The sequence below is a fragment of the Urocampus carinirostris genome, chromosome 9 (genome assembly GCF_059441175.1).
Source record: "Urocampus carinirostris isolate Australia breed hairy pipefish chromosome 9, RoL_Ucar_1.0, whole genome shotgun sequence".
Classification (NCBI taxonomy): domain Eukaryota; kingdom Metazoa; phylum Chordata; class Actinopteri; order Syngnathiformes; family Syngnathidae; genus Urocampus; species Urocampus carinirostris.
Window position 1 is genome coordinate 22,065,954 of NC_142357.1, and position 17,174 is coordinate 22,083,127.

The 17,174-nt window shown below is 39.3% G+C and overlaps 1 protein-coding gene across 12 annotated transcripts in view; it reads right to left on the bottom strand.

Annotated features, from left to right (window-relative positions):
- The window catches only part of prom1a (prominin 1a), an 87,343-nt gene that overhangs the window by 40,208 nt on the left and 29,961 nt on the right, over positions 1-17,174 (bottom strand). For all 12 annotated transcript variants that reach the window (XR_015851248.1, XR_015851247.1, XR_015851246.1 and 9 more), the window contains one exon: positions 12,307-12,512. Coding sequence is in view for 5 of the 12 variants with exons in the window: in XM_088343253.1 (XP_088199379.1) it covers positions 12,307-12,512 (206 nt within the window). In the remaining 7 variants the exon portion in view is untranslated. The remainder of the gene's footprint in view (positions 1-12,306; positions 12,513-17,174) is intronic.

The following is a 17,174-nucleotide window of genomic DNA, read 5'->3' on the forward strand; positions in this document are numbered from 1 at the left end:
ATAAAATGGGGATTATACAATAACGCCATGAGGCCATTTGTAGCTTTCCAACCAATGTAATTTAGAGTACTGATGGTATCGGCATGTAAAATACGTATGAGGAATCAGTATCTATGGTGCGCTCAAAGTTGAGGTATCAGTCTGAGGAAATGTGGTATTACAATCCCTACAAAAATGGATACTTCCCCCTAAAACGCATTCACTATAAGTCTAGTAAAAATTACTGATGAATGAAGTATTTAAAGATGTACACTAAACTTTCCATAAAATTGATCATTTTTGTAATGTTCGAAACCAGGAATCTCCAAACAGCAATGGGTCGTATTTCTTAGTAGATTTGACTTTTAAGTGACCTGATAATTTAGTGGTTGACTTGACTTCCAATAATTACTTCCTGGTAATAACATATTAACAAAATAGTAATAACATAAAATGTTATTTGATAAATTTGTATCAAAATGAATGTAAACCACTTTGCTCAAATCTGCAACAATAAGTCAGTCAAGTCAAGTCAAGTCATATTTATTTGTATAGCCCTTAATCACAACAATGTCTCAAAGGACTGCACAGGATTGCAATTACACCGTCGCCTGATCTTAAACCAACATGTGGGCAAGGAAAAAACTCAAAACCTCAATAAAAAGTTCTCATGTTCAAAAAGTTTGGTGACACCTGCTCTTAACTATCCATCTATCCATCCATCCATCCATTATCAGCACCGCTTATCCTCAGTAAGGTCGCGGGGGTGCTGGAGCCCATCCCAGCTATCTTCGGGCTGTGGGCAGGGGATACCCTGAACTGGTGGCCAGCCAATCGCAGAGCACACAGGGACAGAGAATTTGTTCGCTCATTCACACTTAGGGACAATTTGGACTGGCCAATTAACTTAACATGCATGTTTTTGGAATGTGGGAGGAAAGCGGAGAGCCCGGAGGAAACCCAAACAAGCACGGAGAGAACATGCAAACTCCACACGGGAAGTTCAATTTCATGACTTCAGAACTGTGCCGCACACGCGCTAACCACTGCGCCCCGTAGTGCCCTGTTCTAAACTAACCTTGTAAAAAAACTACCTTTATATTTTGATGTACATGGTAAGTAATACCTAAAACCTAAAAAATAAATGAGTACTTGTATCCTTCAATTTGCTTGTTGCCTTTCGGGAAAAACCTTTGGATATGTAATGAAAAGGGAAAATAGTTTTGTTCAAAACAACTCCATTTATTTATGTCGTATTTCAGAAGTTAATAACAACTTCAACCATTTCACACTTTTATAGTGATAATATATAAAGGTAACTTAAAGGGACAGTCATGTTACTGTTTGTGTTGTGCAACCGAAGAGAGTGCTTTTTTCTCCAGCCTCTCGCAATAATTTTGGTTTAAGGGTACCCCCTTCTCAAGGTTTCTTTTTTCCTCACGCTGAGTTTTTCCTTGCCCGCATGTTGGTTTAAGATCAGGTAATGGTGTAATTGTAGTCCTGTGCAGTCCTTTGAGACATTTTTGTGATTAAGGGCTATATAAATAAATGTGACTTGACTTGACCATAGCACCAAGATGGAGGACTATTATGTCCGTTCTCTCTAGGTAAAAAAAAAGTGATTTTCTCGACTTACAAGTATTTGTAAAATGCATGTTTATATGATAGTTCATTTATTTTCACTTTTTTTATATTAATATTGCTTTTTTACGTGTATAATGTCTTTATTTGCCACTAAACAAGGCTAAATAATACACAATGTCCCTTTAAAGTTTAAATTCCTTATACTGTATAGGGTTCCTACAGCTTAGGGCAAGTTAAATTCAAGACTTTTCAGGACTTTTTTATTACCAATACGACAAAAACAGAACAAAAACCCCAACAAAATGTAAACAAAATAAACAGCAAAACACAAATATTTCACACAACACATGGTGCCTTGTACACATTACCTGGCACAGTTTTTGGCCATGGCAAAAAACAACAGCCACTTTTCATTAAATGGACACTTTCCCAGGGTCCGAAGTAAACGTCTCTGTCCGAAGTTGCTATGTGTATTGTAGGTAGACCTAAGACACACATCTACTCGAAAGGCCCGACTGAAACCACATCACCGTTTGATAGTTCCGTTATTGTGGTCATACTGTGTTTCAAAAAATGTAAAACGGTGAAATGTTAAGAAAGACAAAGATTGATAAAGGTTACTAAATTGTTTTAGTTCAAACAAATATAAATCTTATTAATGTGTTCACATTTTAAGACATTTTAAGGCCAATAAAGGCCTGCCTTATTTTTAGAATAATGAAATCAGTGCCTTTCAAGACTTTTCAAGGATCCACAAAAACCCTGTTAAAAAGTTATGCACAAAAGTCATTCTCAACTCTGCAGGGTCTGTGTGTTAAAGAGCCTTCTAAGGGATACACAAAGTGCCCACTAGAGGGGGCAACTTCAAGCACCGCTCAATTGAATTCCTGTTTGAATCCGAGCCAACGTGTATGAAACTCGGCCAGTTTGAACAAACCAAGAGAAAGAAGGCGTCCATCGAATGTAGGCCACTATCGGGGCTTGACACGGTCTGCCGGTTCCATAGCCCGTAGGAGCTCTGACAATGGGTCGCATTCAGCCGCCGGGCTCCCCTCCCGCTTCCACGAGAGCGCGGGCGAGCCTCCATCATCGTTTCCCGCAGGACAACAACACAATAACATGCACAACCACACGGACAGTGCGGGCCTCTCACAAAGACACATTTTCAACAATAACCCCCCCTATGAGAAGATAAGATCTTGGTCAAAGGCTTGAATTTCACCCTCAAGAAAGGATCAGACCCATGGTCCAATCATGATGTCCCTGAAGGGGGACCAATCCTGTCATTTGTAGAAATATCCATCCATCCATCCATCCATCCATTATCTGCACCACTTATCCTCAGTAGGGTTGCGGGGGTGCTGGAGCCCATCCCAGCCATCTCCGGGCAGTGGACAGGGGCGCACCCTGAACTGGTTGCCAGCCAGTCGCAGGGCACACAGGGACAGAAAATTTGCTCGCTCATTCACACCCAGGGACAATTTGGACCGGCCAATTAACCTGACATGCTTGTTTTTGGAATGTGGGAAGAAACCGGAGTGCCCGGAGGAAACCCACGAAAGCACGGGGAGAACATGCAAACTCCGCACAGGAACGTTGGTAGCTGGATTTGAACCCATGACCTCAGAACTGTGCCGCACACGCGCTAACCACAGCGCTGCCGTGCTGCCCTTGAAGAAATATATGTTCAGATAAAAAAAAAAACACATAGATTCTGTTATACCTAGTATAATGCAACATGATTGCCCCCCCCAAGAACTAGTAGTTCAGGAGGTAAAGTGCTCGACCTGGGATCACAAGGTCGCAAGTTCGATTCCCGGCTTCTCCGTGATATATGCCTTGAAAAAGACACTGAATCCCTAATGCCCACGATAAGAAGGTAGTTGCCTTGCTTGCATTGCTGATGCTGTAATCGGTGTGTGAGTGTGTGTGAATGGGTAAGTGTAAAGCTTCGGGAGGCCTTCATTGACTTGAAAAGAGCTATTTAAATGCAGCCCATTTACATTTACATTGTCATATTTCAGGCCATAAACTTATAGATAAAAACTTCAAAATATTTTGTCAGAATCAACAACAAGTAAGACACAATCGTGAGACAAAACCAAAGTAACTTATCATTTTATATTTTGTTAACAAATACAAAATTGAAAAGTATACGTTGTAAAAATATTGGCCCCCTTTGAGTTAATACTTTGTACTGTACAACCTCCTTTTACTGCATTCACAGCCACAAGTCTTTTTGTGTATATCTCTATAAGTTTTTTACATCTTGAAACGGAAATATTAGCCCAGTCTTCCTTACAAAACAGCTCAAGTTCCTAAGATTTGATGGTGATTGTTTGTGCACAATATTTTTGAGATATTTCAACAAATGCTCAAGTCATTTATTTCTATATTTGGCAGGATCAATCCTCCATTGTCCTTGGGAAAAACTAGTAACCTCAGATCCTTTTTTCATTTTAAGTATATGCACTTTAAATGCAAGGCCACTTTCGTCTTGCTCACTTATCTTCTGTGTTTAAGTTGTCAAGTAAAGTCAAGTCAGATCTATTTGTATAGCCCTTACTTAGAAACTGTCACAAAGGACTGCACAAGTCACAATTACACCCTCCCTGATCATAAACCAACATGCGGGCAATGGAAAAACTGAAAACCTTCCTTCTTTACTCTTTAAAAAGGTGAAAAAAGACCATTACCTCTGTGTGCAAAGGCTCACACAGCTTTACTTTATACTTAATAAGTTTGTTTTACAAATTTATATGTCTTAATTTTCTTGCATGCTTTCCAAACTGTGTTCATATATCAGTTTCCATTGCTACGCAGATGACACTCAACTTTATCTTCCGATGGAGGAATCTGCCCCCCTAACATGTGGAAATATGGAGGCCTGCCTCACTGAGATAACTCAACTTCTTGCACCTTAACTCTGAAAAGGCCAAAATGTTAGTTATTGGTCCATCTAAATGCTGTGACTTGTTCTCAAAAACTGCTCCGAACATTGACAAATGTAATATCGCTCAAAGTGACTCAGTCAAAAATGTAGATGTCATATTTGACCCCAATCCGTCCTTCCAAACCCAGGTTAAGAATATTATTAGAACAGCTTTTTTCCATCTTCGCAACATAGCTAAAATTCGCCCTATGCTGTCCCAGTCTGATCCGAATGCGTTTGTTACCTCTCGATTACCGTCTCGATTACTGTATTGTACTACTCTCAAGAGCCTGCAACTGGTACAAAATGCTGCAGCAAGGCTTTTAACAAAGACAAAAAAGTTTGATCACATTACCCCGATTTTAGCTAACCTGCATTGGCTCCCTGTTATCTTAAGATGTGATTTTCAGGTTCTGTTGGTATTAGACAAAATCATGCATGGACTTGCTTCATCATATCTTTCAGATTTAATTTCCCCCTATGTTCTGGTCCGGAGCCTTTGCTCTGAAAATGGTCTCCTAGTGTACCCAAGAGCCAAGAAGAGATCTGCAGGTTCGAGAGCGTTCTCCATTCGGGCCCCTGTGCTGTGGAATGCTCTGCCCCCTGAGATGTGATCCGCAACCTCAGTGGAATTGTTTAAATCTAGGCTTAAAACACATTTCTATTTCATAGCTTATCATTGACCTATATTTCCTGTTGATGATATCTGTGTATTAATTGTTATTGCAACATCCATTGCAGTCATCCTGAAAGGGGGATTACCTCATGTGCAGTCCAGGTCCCTTCTCAAGTTTTCCTCATTTTCCTCATGTTGAGGTTTTTATATTTTTCTTTGCCCTCATGTAGGTTTTAGATCACAGGATGGTGTAATAATAGTCTGTGATTTGCAATAATCTGTGGTCTGTGCAGCCCTTTGAGACTCCTTTTGATTAAGGGCTCTACAAATAAACATGACTTGACTTGACTTCATTTTGGGTTATTTTAGTTAAAGAATACATTTTGTCGTACAAGGAGTCATGATGAATTATTGCACTACATGCAATGATTGACAAGTACAGTGAACTACATCAGTGATTTTCAACCACTGTGCCGAGGCACACTAGTGCGCCTTGAGAGATCGTCAGGCGTGCCGTGAGAAGTTATACAATGTCACTTTTTAAAATTTTAAATTTTACAAAACATTTACGAATCATTTTCTGCAAATATAATGTCATTGTCAAGTGTCTGTGCTGTAAAAACTGGGGGGAATTATAAATTACATTGTAATTAAACATACTGTTCAGTGTCATTTAAAAAAAATTTTGGTTAGTGGTGTGCCGCAAAATGTTTCCAATGTAAAAAACGTCCCCTGGCTCAAAAAAGGTTGAAAAACACTCAACTACACAATTAAACAAACACATTTAAAGGAGAACTACCTGTACTCGTTTAGTCCCTTTCTAAAGTGTTGCGTCTTTAAAAACAAGCGCAGTCAGTTCCTTTGAAGAAAAGGGAAAATATCGAAAAGTAATCCCCGAAAGAAAAGGATTGAGAGATGGAAGAAAAGCGCAGCAGTCAAAGCGGCTTTTTTTTGTTCCGGGCTTCGCTTAAAAAAAAAAAGCTGGGATCAATGGAGAGTATCTTCTATAGCGAAACTATTAATAGATGGTGAAATCCTCCCAGCCCGAAGAGATGAAAGATCACCATGTGAGCTGTCACCTACCGGGTGGCGCTCTCATGTTCCTATTGGATTTTGTGAAATGTAATGGACTGTTAATTTTAATGTATTTTTGTGGCTGAAACCGTTCATTGTTTTGTAGTCAAATAGAATTAATTAATCCTTGATGAAGGCGATTAATGAATAAAGAGAATTGTTATCAGGGCTTTGAAATTATGAATAAATATGTCTAAGGAAAATGTATTATGTATAACGTCTATTAATCATAAAATACCGAAGTGCTTGCTTTTTATTTCTTGTTTTCTAAAAAGTATAGGGGTCTTTTATTGTCTTTAAAGCTGAAAAACAGAGCCAATTTTCTCTATGGCCACGCTTTGCTATATTACTAATCAGAAAATTACATTTTTTTCTCTGCCAAAAACGAGTTCCTGCTTCTTTTACACCCAATATCAGGATCTTCTTTTTTGCTTACACACCAAAAACCAGCTTCTTCTACTATACAAGAAGTCCTTTTTTAGACCAAATACCAGATTCTTTATTTGAGCTGAAAACTAGCTACTATTACGCTGGATTTAGCGTGTGTGGGCGGCCCCCGAAAGACTAACCCATTCTTTTTCATCCAAAAACCAGCTTTTTCTTCTATGGCCAAAATCAACTTCTTCAATGTCAAACAGTAGCTTTTTTATCTACAGTGAAAACCAAAATTATTTTCGATGCCAAAAACTCACATTTTTAACGTCAAAAAACAACTAATTTTATGCAAAAACTTCTATTCTGAAACATAGCTTCCTTTTCTACACCAGGTGTTTCCAACGTGATGCCCGCAGGCACCAGGGTGTCCCCCTCCAGGTCAGTGGACCTGCTCTGAAAATGGCTCACCAATGGGGGTTGTTGTGATTTTCCAGAAAATAATTCCCTTTGTGGTTGACTGAGTTTATTTAACCATCTTTCCAATAATTAACCTGGTAATAACATAGTAATAACATATTGACAACTTAGTAGTAACATCGTAATAAGTTGTTATTTTAGAATCGCATATGAAACTGGGTGCCTTTTGCTCTAATAACTAAAACAAAGTAAATGTTCTACATCGACAAATAGTTTCTTCTACGTCAGAAATGATCCTATTTTCATTGCCATAAATGTATCTTTCTTTTCTGTGTCAAATGATAACAGTTATTTTTGTAATTGCATTAAACTGCAGTCAACTTAGAAACTGCGTTATTAGATACTTAACCTCTCCACAGATGCACAATGTAGTAAATGCAGGTACCAATCACCAATCGAAGCACGACTCCATTCATTGATTGCTTTGATTGCCAACACTCCAGTTTCTGCGTCAAGGTTTTGTCCAGTTGTTACACGGTAAGGCTATGTGTGCTATTTTAGAAAGCAACATTTACACTTGTCTGCTTTCACCACTCTGTAGGAGACGTTTTTGTAGAGCGGCTGAGCCTTGAAGGAGGTCTGTGCTATGCATTGCTAAGTAAACCCAGCATTCAAACTGTCAACACCGGCCCTTTTTAAATGTTACTCTATGTATGTATTTCTGCCTTTACTTGGTCGCCCGGCGGGCGTCGTTTAGTAGATTTCAGCGCTACTGTTAGTCACCTTATGGTAGCATGAGTCACTGAGAAGCGTTTTCTTTTCAGTGGGCATTGCACTGCCCCTCTGCCTCTAATTATATAGCATTTTTTTCCATTAAATGATGCACAGACAGTACATATTGTGGACAATTAAGTAGTTCATTGCCAGACATTTCTCTCAAATGGGAATGACGAATGCTAGCCAGTTTTTGCCATTTTGACTCGTTTTTGAATGCCTATGTAAAACTCATATTTATAGCTATATTAAAAGCAAAGCTTGAACCCGCATCTTTCATGAGACCTAAATCTGTTTTTAGCTTCTATCATTGTTTAGTAAACAACAGTTGAGCATGCTTGTTTCCAAGAAATTGCTTTTCATGAAAGGATACATTTCAAGCAGATCTTTAACTTTGGTGCTTTTTTTTTATGATTGCATTTGTGCCTTTCCATGAACACAGAGCAATTTGCTTGGAAAATAACATTATTGCAAGAACACTAAACTTATATATACTTCCTCCAGGCACTCCAGTTTCCTCCCACATTCCCAAAAACATGCATGTCAGGGTAATTGGCCGGTTTGAGCGAGTGCCTCTGTCTCTGTGTGCCCTGCGACTGGCTGGCAACCAGTTCAGGGCTGGGATGGGCTTCAGCACACCCGCGACCCAACTGAGGTGCAGATAATAGACGTATATATATATATATATATATATATATATATATATATATATATATATATATATATATATATATATATATATATATATATATATATATATATACAGTGGGACATCGCTACTTTACTACTACTACTGGGCGAGTGACTTGTGTGCCCTGTGCCGGTGACTTTTTTTTTTTTTTTTTTTTAAGGTGCGCCGCTACTTCGCGGATTTTCACTTATCGCGGGTGGTTTTGGTCCCCATTAACCGCGATAACCGAGGTCTTACTGTATATGTATAAATACACAGAGAAAAGTCCCTGGTTCGAGACCGGGTGGAAAATATATTTGCTTGGAGATGGGCGCAACCAGGCTGTACTTACCCAAGACAGACCACATATGTTTTTACATTTTGGCACTCAGGGACTATGCTTCTGAAAACTAATTGAAACATTATGGCACTGAATGAGACAATTATTATATAATTTAGATTTATAAACTGCATAAGCATTCATAGATTGTAGAAAAAAATACTAAAAGGAGTATTGTACTGCTTGTCTTAGATTACGACTTCTGTTTCCAAGCGGGGCATTTAATAGATTTGAGGTTGTGTGGGTGGCGTCAACATTATCATTAATTAGACACCCCCCCGCGGGATTGTCTCGGCGCTTAGGGGTTGCCGAGCTCGTCATGTTGCGACCTTTTGCGCTAATGGTGTTAGACAGCCCGTGACGAAAATAGAGCGGGGAAATGCATGCTGGGTAACAACATGAGACAAGTTGTCTTTTTGGCGCTATTGCAAAAATGACGATAACGTTTGTCTCATTGCAGTTCATTTTGTTAGTACGATCATATATACGATCGTACCGCTTATCCTTATTAGGGTCGCGGGGGGGTTGGAGCCCATCCCAGCCATCTCCGGCCGGGGATGGGCTAGGATGGAGATGAGAGTATATAGGGGAGATGAGAGTATATATATATATATATATATATATATATATATATATATATATATATATATATATATATATATATATATATATATATATATATATATATATATATACATATATACATATATATATATATATACATACTATATGTATATGGCAAAAATTGGCTATTTATATGTGTGTTTGTGTGTAAAATATCCTTAGGCTGTCTTTTAAATATGTAAATCTGGGATTTCAAACTCATTTTAGCTTGCGGCCACATGGTAGAAGACACACTTACAGTATGAGGGCCAGGCTCGTCGTGTAGAGAGAAAGAAAGAGAGAGAGATAAGGAAAGAAAGGGAGAGAGAGATAAAGAAAGACAGAGAAGGACCCCCAATAAATACCAACACAATAGATAAATATCTGCTTTGTATACTAGAGCTACATGTAGCCATCTGGCTCTTTGGCATTCCCTAGTGGTTCTCTGGCGCTTTTTCAGCAAACCACAGCCCCAATAATCTCACCCAAGTAGAAATGGCCAACAACGCCAAGTCTAGCAATTCCGGGCCATCTTAACTTTAAACTTTAGTAGACACTCAAAATAAAGAGCGAAGATGTGAATGGATTTTGAACTTGCCAGGAGAAACAGGGAATACTTCTATTTACTGTTCTGCCTTTCACCCCTGAGCATTTTAATTAAATCTTCAAGGTTACAAATGCTGGTCCCTTCGTGATTCCAAGAGCCAAGAAGAAATCCCCAGGCTCAAGAGCATTGTCCATTCGCTCCCCAGTGCTGTGGGATGCCCTTCCCTCTGAGAAAGGATCTGCAACCTAAGTGGAAAAGTTAAGACAAAGTTTTCTTCTATCCATAGCTTATGAGTGATGTTAACTTCATACTCTCGTCTTCTTGTCCTTGAGGGAGGATGGGCCTGGTTGTTGCATGGTGCATGCATTTCGAGCTATCGTTCAGGCACTTGGGTCTAATGCATGCTATCATCTATGCAGGCCTTTTTGACTTTTTGTAATAAAGGGCTATACAAATGAACATGACTTGACAAAAAACAGATCAGCCCCAAGAGGTGTGTTTATCAAAGAACAGCAACATGAATGTCGTCAATGATGTTAAAACAACATAATAATAGTTAAAATAAGGAACTGGTGTCCTTTGAAATCTCCTTTGTATTTCTCCAATTTTAATAAGAGAACAAACCTATGAATCACCTATAACGGGAGCTGACACAATTGTCTGCGATATTGCTGCTATGGATATCCCAAAAACAAATACCTTGCTAAAAGGTTCCGCAAATGTTACGGCTACTTTGAGTCTCCATAGATTATACTCTTCCTTTTGCTTTTTATAACTCGTTTTCAGTTGGACTGAAAACTCCGGTGACGTCTGGTGCTCAAGTAATACACACTGTACCTTTAACGGGCGGTGTCTAAGGTAACAACTCTTAGCCTGAAAAACAGGCTCCGCCTCCATCATGTGTACATATTCTGCATGGTGTGTTTTATCAGTGGGAAAAGAGAACGTTGCCACAGTGACCCAGCAGGGGTGTATTTACTTCGACGGGAGCAGACTATTGTCGGTGAGTGGAATGAGTCGGACTTATTGGAAAATTCCAAAGCAGGACGCGCAGACACTAGGGAGCGATCTGACTTATTAAATCTCCCCAGTGACCTGAGTAGAACCCTCAATGAAATGAGGACCAAAACAAACCTCATCACCCTAACTTGACTTTAAGAAAAGTTAAGTTGTTTTTTAATCCAGGAACACTTAGGACACTTAAGTTAAACTCAGGTGGAACAAGAATGAGATGGGTGAAATTAGAAAGGAAAAAAAAAGGGAAAAAACGTTTTAAGAGGGGCATTGTTGTTATTATTAATATAAGGAGGGGGCGGTTGTCTACTTCACAGATTTTAGCATGTTGTGGGGGTTCTGGTCTCTATTAATCGCAATAGACGAGGGATAACAGAAGTCATTAAAGTTGAACTTTTTTTAAATGGGAATTTAAACATTTTTTTCCAATTTGTTGTTATTTCCAATGATTGATTTTAACTTACAAATATTAAATTTAAATTAGTAAAACAAAAAACACAAAAAAACACTTCCGACACAGTATTCTTGGAGGCTTTACTACATGTTTGCCATCTCTTCTTCCTGTTCTGTCAATTGTCACTGTCCGGATTGAGTTTGAGAGGGACAATATCTCTTTTTATTTTAATTTTCGTGTTTTATTGTCTTTTTACCTCGTAATAATGGGTTCCAAAAAAGTTAGTGATAAGGAAAAGTGTAAAATAAGGAAATGAGTGCAAAATACAAAAATTGTGTACAAATGTGCTGCTTAGGGCTACAGTAAATTGTTTCACATTAATTTATATTAATTATCAATATAGTAATCTTTATTATACTGTATATACTTTTGAATAATAATCGGTACGCAGCCCCGCTGCAAGGACAGCTTCCGGCTTCCTGCCCTGCTTGCGAGGAGAGCCCCCGGCTGCTACGGGGCTCCCTGTTTTGGCTGGAAACTGTGTTACTGTCTTCATGATAATTTTTTGGGGTCCATCTGGTCTCTGGCCCTTGAGGGGGAGGTAATGTCAAAATTCGGCATGCCACTTTCCCACAAAAGGTGCCAACCAAGTGTGGAGCAAGACACAACTGTCCCTAATCTCTCAACATCTGGTTTTGATTACCGTAACCCTTTATAAGGACTGGTTAAACAACACACTGTGTTTAACCTTTACCACTATGTCTTACAGTTTCATCCTGGTTCCACCTCTACGTGAGGTTTGGTTTTTGTTCCTGGATCGGAAGGTTTCGTTGTCTTTTAGACCATTTGTTTGTAACTTTGTTCCTATGCTTTGCGATTGAAAGTCATCCTTTATCCTCTACTCATGCATGCCTGCATTTGTGTCCACCTTAAACTGTGACAAAAAACCTGTTACGTATCGTATTACGCGATTTCAGGCACACTCACGTAATGACCAGCGAAGTGGAGAAAAGCAGCGTTCCAAGCAGGCCACGGCGACAGTCTGCGTTCTTCCGCTGCCGCTGATGCATCTCGCCACCGCAGTTGTCACAACAGCGACAAAGACAGAAAAAGAAGCCCACCACTGGCACCAGGATGGTGAATAAGATACCAAGGGCCGCACAGACCAGGAAGCCCACCTCATAGTAGACCGCCTGTGGGGAAAGGCAGGGATGTGAAGCAGTGTTGTGTGATTTGATCAATAAATACAAGTACGTATATGAGGATGGTTACATTTAGGGCTTCAGCGATCGATAGTAGAAACAGTTGACAATGAATTCCACTGTCGATTATCGTCGCCAGACACGTTTTTTCGAACAGAGTGAGGCATCTTTACACGTATGTAATGTCTGCTGAGAGTCGCTAATGCGCAGTAGCGTCTCTGTCTGAAGCTCGAACATGCAAAAACGGTGGTGTCAACATCAAGTACAAATAAGAAAACTTTTAAGGTTTGTGGTTATTTCAGCCTGGATACGGCGAATAAAATGACAAAGTTTGCAGAGCAGACTTGCGTATCATGGCAGTACCTTGGTGACGCGCGAATATTTAAAGAGCACGTACAACAATTGAATAAAACAGAGTCTGACTGGCCTCAGTTAAATTCAAGTAACATTCAAGCCAATACAGTTTTGATGACATGCAGTGTACATTTTATGCGCATATATTTTATTATAAAAGAGTTCTTGTGCTTTAAGCCAGATTGTGCCTCAAACGTCTTTGAAATAAAATGGTTGCCGGTAAAAAACGACAGACCTCAGTTGTTAAAAACGTTTAATTTCTGTTGGGAATCGTTAAGTTGTTGAATGTATTTCAAAAAACGCACATTGTCACGGTTGCCCATTGCCCTTAGTTGGCCCGCCCATTTGGCGCCAGCTGCGGCTTGTTGCCTGACTGTCTTCCCTCCTATTTAAGCTCAGTGCTCTCACTCACCCCGTGCCAGTCCGTCAACGAACCTCTGCACCCGCAAGGCGTGTGTTTTGACTCTGTCCAGTATCCTGCTTGTGTAATCTGTCCGGTATCCATCCCGTCTATCTCGTCCTGTTTGATATCTGACTCCAGTCCCCAGTGTTTGGTATCGATCTCGTCATTCTCCTCCTGCCGGTATCTTTCTCCAGTCTCCATTATCCGATATCGATCCCGTCTATCTCGTCCTGTTTGATATCTGACTCCAGTCCCCAGTGTCTGGTATCGATCTCGTCTACCTCCTCCTGCCCGGTATCTTCCTCTAGTCTCCAGTATCCGATATCGATCCCGCCTGTCTCGTCCTGTCTGATATCTGACTCCAGTCTCCAGTATCTGGTATCGATCCTGTCTGTCCTGTCCGGTATTGATCCCGTCTGTCCGGTATCTTTTCGTGTATCTGGTATCGATCCTGGCTGTCCCGTGCTGTCCAGTATCTACTCGTATATCTGGCATCGATCCTGTCTGTCCCGTCCTGTCCGGTATCAACCCCGTCTGTCTGGTGTCTGCTGAAGACTTTTTTCTTACTTCTTCTGCCCAGCGATCGCCGAATACTGGCATTTATGTTCACGCGCATGACTGCCCCATTCCCGTAAAATAAAGCTTGAGTGAAAACGTTACGCATCTGGGTCCTCCTCCAGTTCTGGATCTGACACACATACTATTTGTTGTATTTACTGTTCTTTTGCTTTTCACGAGCCTGTTCTTGGTTTACAGGGATAACAAACGTTAACCTGATGTAATTTTGTTATTTAATTGCCTGTCCCTAAAAAATGGACAGAGGTTTATTCATGGATTAATGTCTGTACTGAACCAATAACACTGTGCCTAATTGGTTTAAGATAGGGCTTTTTAATTAATTTTGTACGAATCCTCAGAATGTTAAAAAAGAAGTGTACCCATTTTTCTTGTGTTAATTTTATTTCCCTTTTTTAAATGTTCATGCTAAATTCAAGAAATACATTAATTACTCGATTATTCGACTAATTGTTTCAATAGTTGGTGAGTAGTTGACAATCAAAATAGTCGTCTGTTGCAGCCCTAGTTACATTACTCTTATACCTTTGATTTTTTAAGCACAATTACAGACAGTTTATAAAATGCAAATCGGCAAACAAGTTACTTGTGTCCAAATTAGACTTGTGAACACAACAAACAGTAAAAATGTTGCTGAAACTAATTATGAAGCATTGGATGGGGGTTATTAAATAGGATCAATGCTGTGGAAAGCAAATTACTGCTGGCCTCACAAATCAGAGCGCGCGTCCCTATGGAGTTGCCGCATCGCTAACGAAGGCGGGAAGACGGAATCCTTCATCAAAGCGCTGAATTCCAATTGAGCAATACCAGAGAAAGTTGGACTTTGTTCACTATCCAAGGCTTTAAAAAATGGAAAGTTCATCGGATGGATTGTATTTTACATCATCATCATCTAAAATAGGGGTGGGCAATTGTTTGTAGTCGGGGGCCGCGTTGGGTTCAAAAATTTGGTCAAGGGACTGACCCAATCTTTTTTATATATGAAAAAATACACATGCAGACATCTACACGCTATCTTTCTTTTTTGATTTGTTTTTAGGAAACCCACACAAGCACGGGAAGAACATGCAAACTCTGCACAGGAAGGCTGGAAGCTGGATTTAAACTAATGACCTCAGAACTGTGCCGCGAACGCGCTAACCACTCCGCTTCCGTGCTGCGAAACACTAAAAATTAAAGCCAAATAATATATTAGGTCACTGTTTTACACACTTAATTTGATATTTAGTTTTGTAGTATTACTGCAGTTGTATTTTTTTGTGTTTTGTAGTAGTTCTGCAGTCTGATTCTTGTAATAATTCTGTAGTAATTTTGTTGTATTACCATTGTTGCATATTTGTATTACTTTTGAAAGTTTTTTGTCGTAGTATTTTTGTAGTATTTGCATCGTTTTGTATGATATCTGCAGAATTTTTGTAGTATTACTGTAGTTGTATTTTTGTAGTGTTTCCATTGTAATATTACTGTAGTAGTATGTGTGTATTGTAGTATTACTGTAGTGTATTTCTGTACAAGAATTTTTGAAGTTTTTCCATCCGTAGTATTTTTGTAGTATTACTGTAGTTGAGTTTCTGTAGTATGTCTGTAGTAGTTTTGCAGTATTTCCATAGTATTATTTGTATTGTATTTCTGTAGTATTTTTGTATTACTGAAGTTTTATCTTAATAGTATTTTGTTGTAATATTTCTGTAGTAGTCATTTTGTATTATAGTAGTATACTATTATAGTATTTTTGGGAGTATTTCTATTGTATTTTTTTCTTTTCAAATTGAAAGAAAAAAAATATTTATTAGGTCCATGTTGTCAAGCACTAAATTCTATATATAGTTTTGTATTATTTTTTTTGCAATATTTCTGTAGTAGTGCTTTAGTTGTTGACACTTAGAGGGAGAGTGGGGACCAAGTGAGCACAAAAAAACCCAACTTTTTTTAATAACACCACATTATTTACAATTTTTTAAATTGTCATTACATTCTAACCATTTTCGTTTGGCGGGGCGGATGAAAAAGCTGTATGTGGCCGGTGGGTTGTAGTTTGCCTGGCCTTGTTCTAAAATCTGCATTCCCACCTCTGTCTCATCTTGTCATAATAAAAAAAGGAAAATTCTCTTTTTTTCCCCCTCCACTCTGTGACTTAGAACCGGTACTATTTTTGGAGGACGGCTTTGTTTTGGCGAGAGCCGGGAGGAAGAATGTGACCTTCCGCGAAGATGAGGTGGCGGCGTGTCGCTGTAGTTAAGATGTTCAAAAATCAGCAAAACAGCCTGCGGGGCAACCTCAGGACGGAAGAAGGTTCCAGGCTCCGTGCTTGGAGAGAACTCGGCATGAATTCAACTTCGCTTTATTACGTTTTGGTTAATATGAACACATTTAAATAAAGCAGCTCTACCTGTTATCATGCTTAAATGGTTTAAGAAATCTTTTGACCTGCAAAATTGAGTAGATATGAGCGTTGATATTTAGGATTTAAAGGATTTATCCACCGGAAAAGGCAAATCCACAACTAAAAAAAACCACATATTTCTCAAAGTTTTATGAGCATAAATGCATATTACATTTCTATCCAGAAGGCGCCAACCAAGTGTGGAGCATGACACAACTGTCCCTAACCTCTCAACACCTGGTTTTGATTTTTATAGTAGAAATCAAGATTTACACCAACAATTTATGCAAAAAATGTGGAGGTATATGGTAAATAAATCTCCATATGAATTTTTTAGCATATTTGGACATTTTGGGAATAATTTAAGACCATAAGAGACATCCATCCATCCATTATCTGCAACGCTTATCCTCAGTAGAGTTGCTGGGGTGCTGGAGCCCATCCCAGCAGTCTTCGGGCACTGGGCAGGGGACACCCTGAACTGGTTGCCAGCCAGTCGCACGGCACACGGAGACAGACAACTCACTCGCTCATTCACACCTAGGGATAATTTGGACCAGCCAATTAACCTGACATCCATGTTTTGGGGATCTAGGAGGACACCGGCATGCCCAAAGGAAACCGACACAAGCACGGTGAGAACATGCAAACTTCGCACTGGAAGGCTGGAAGCTGGATTTGATCCCATGACCTCAGAACTGTGCCACGGACGCGCTAACCAATCATTCACCATACCGAACCCATGAGAGACAATGATGAGACATTTTATTAAAATTATGGAATATTTTTGAACCTAAGAGCTTTAAGCAACTAGTTTACATTCTTAAATGTTTACTGCCAGACTAAAATTTTGAATATGCATTCATTCCTCTCAAAATCTCAAAGCACAAATACAGATCATTGTCATTTTAAAGAAGTGTTTTCCAGAATTTAT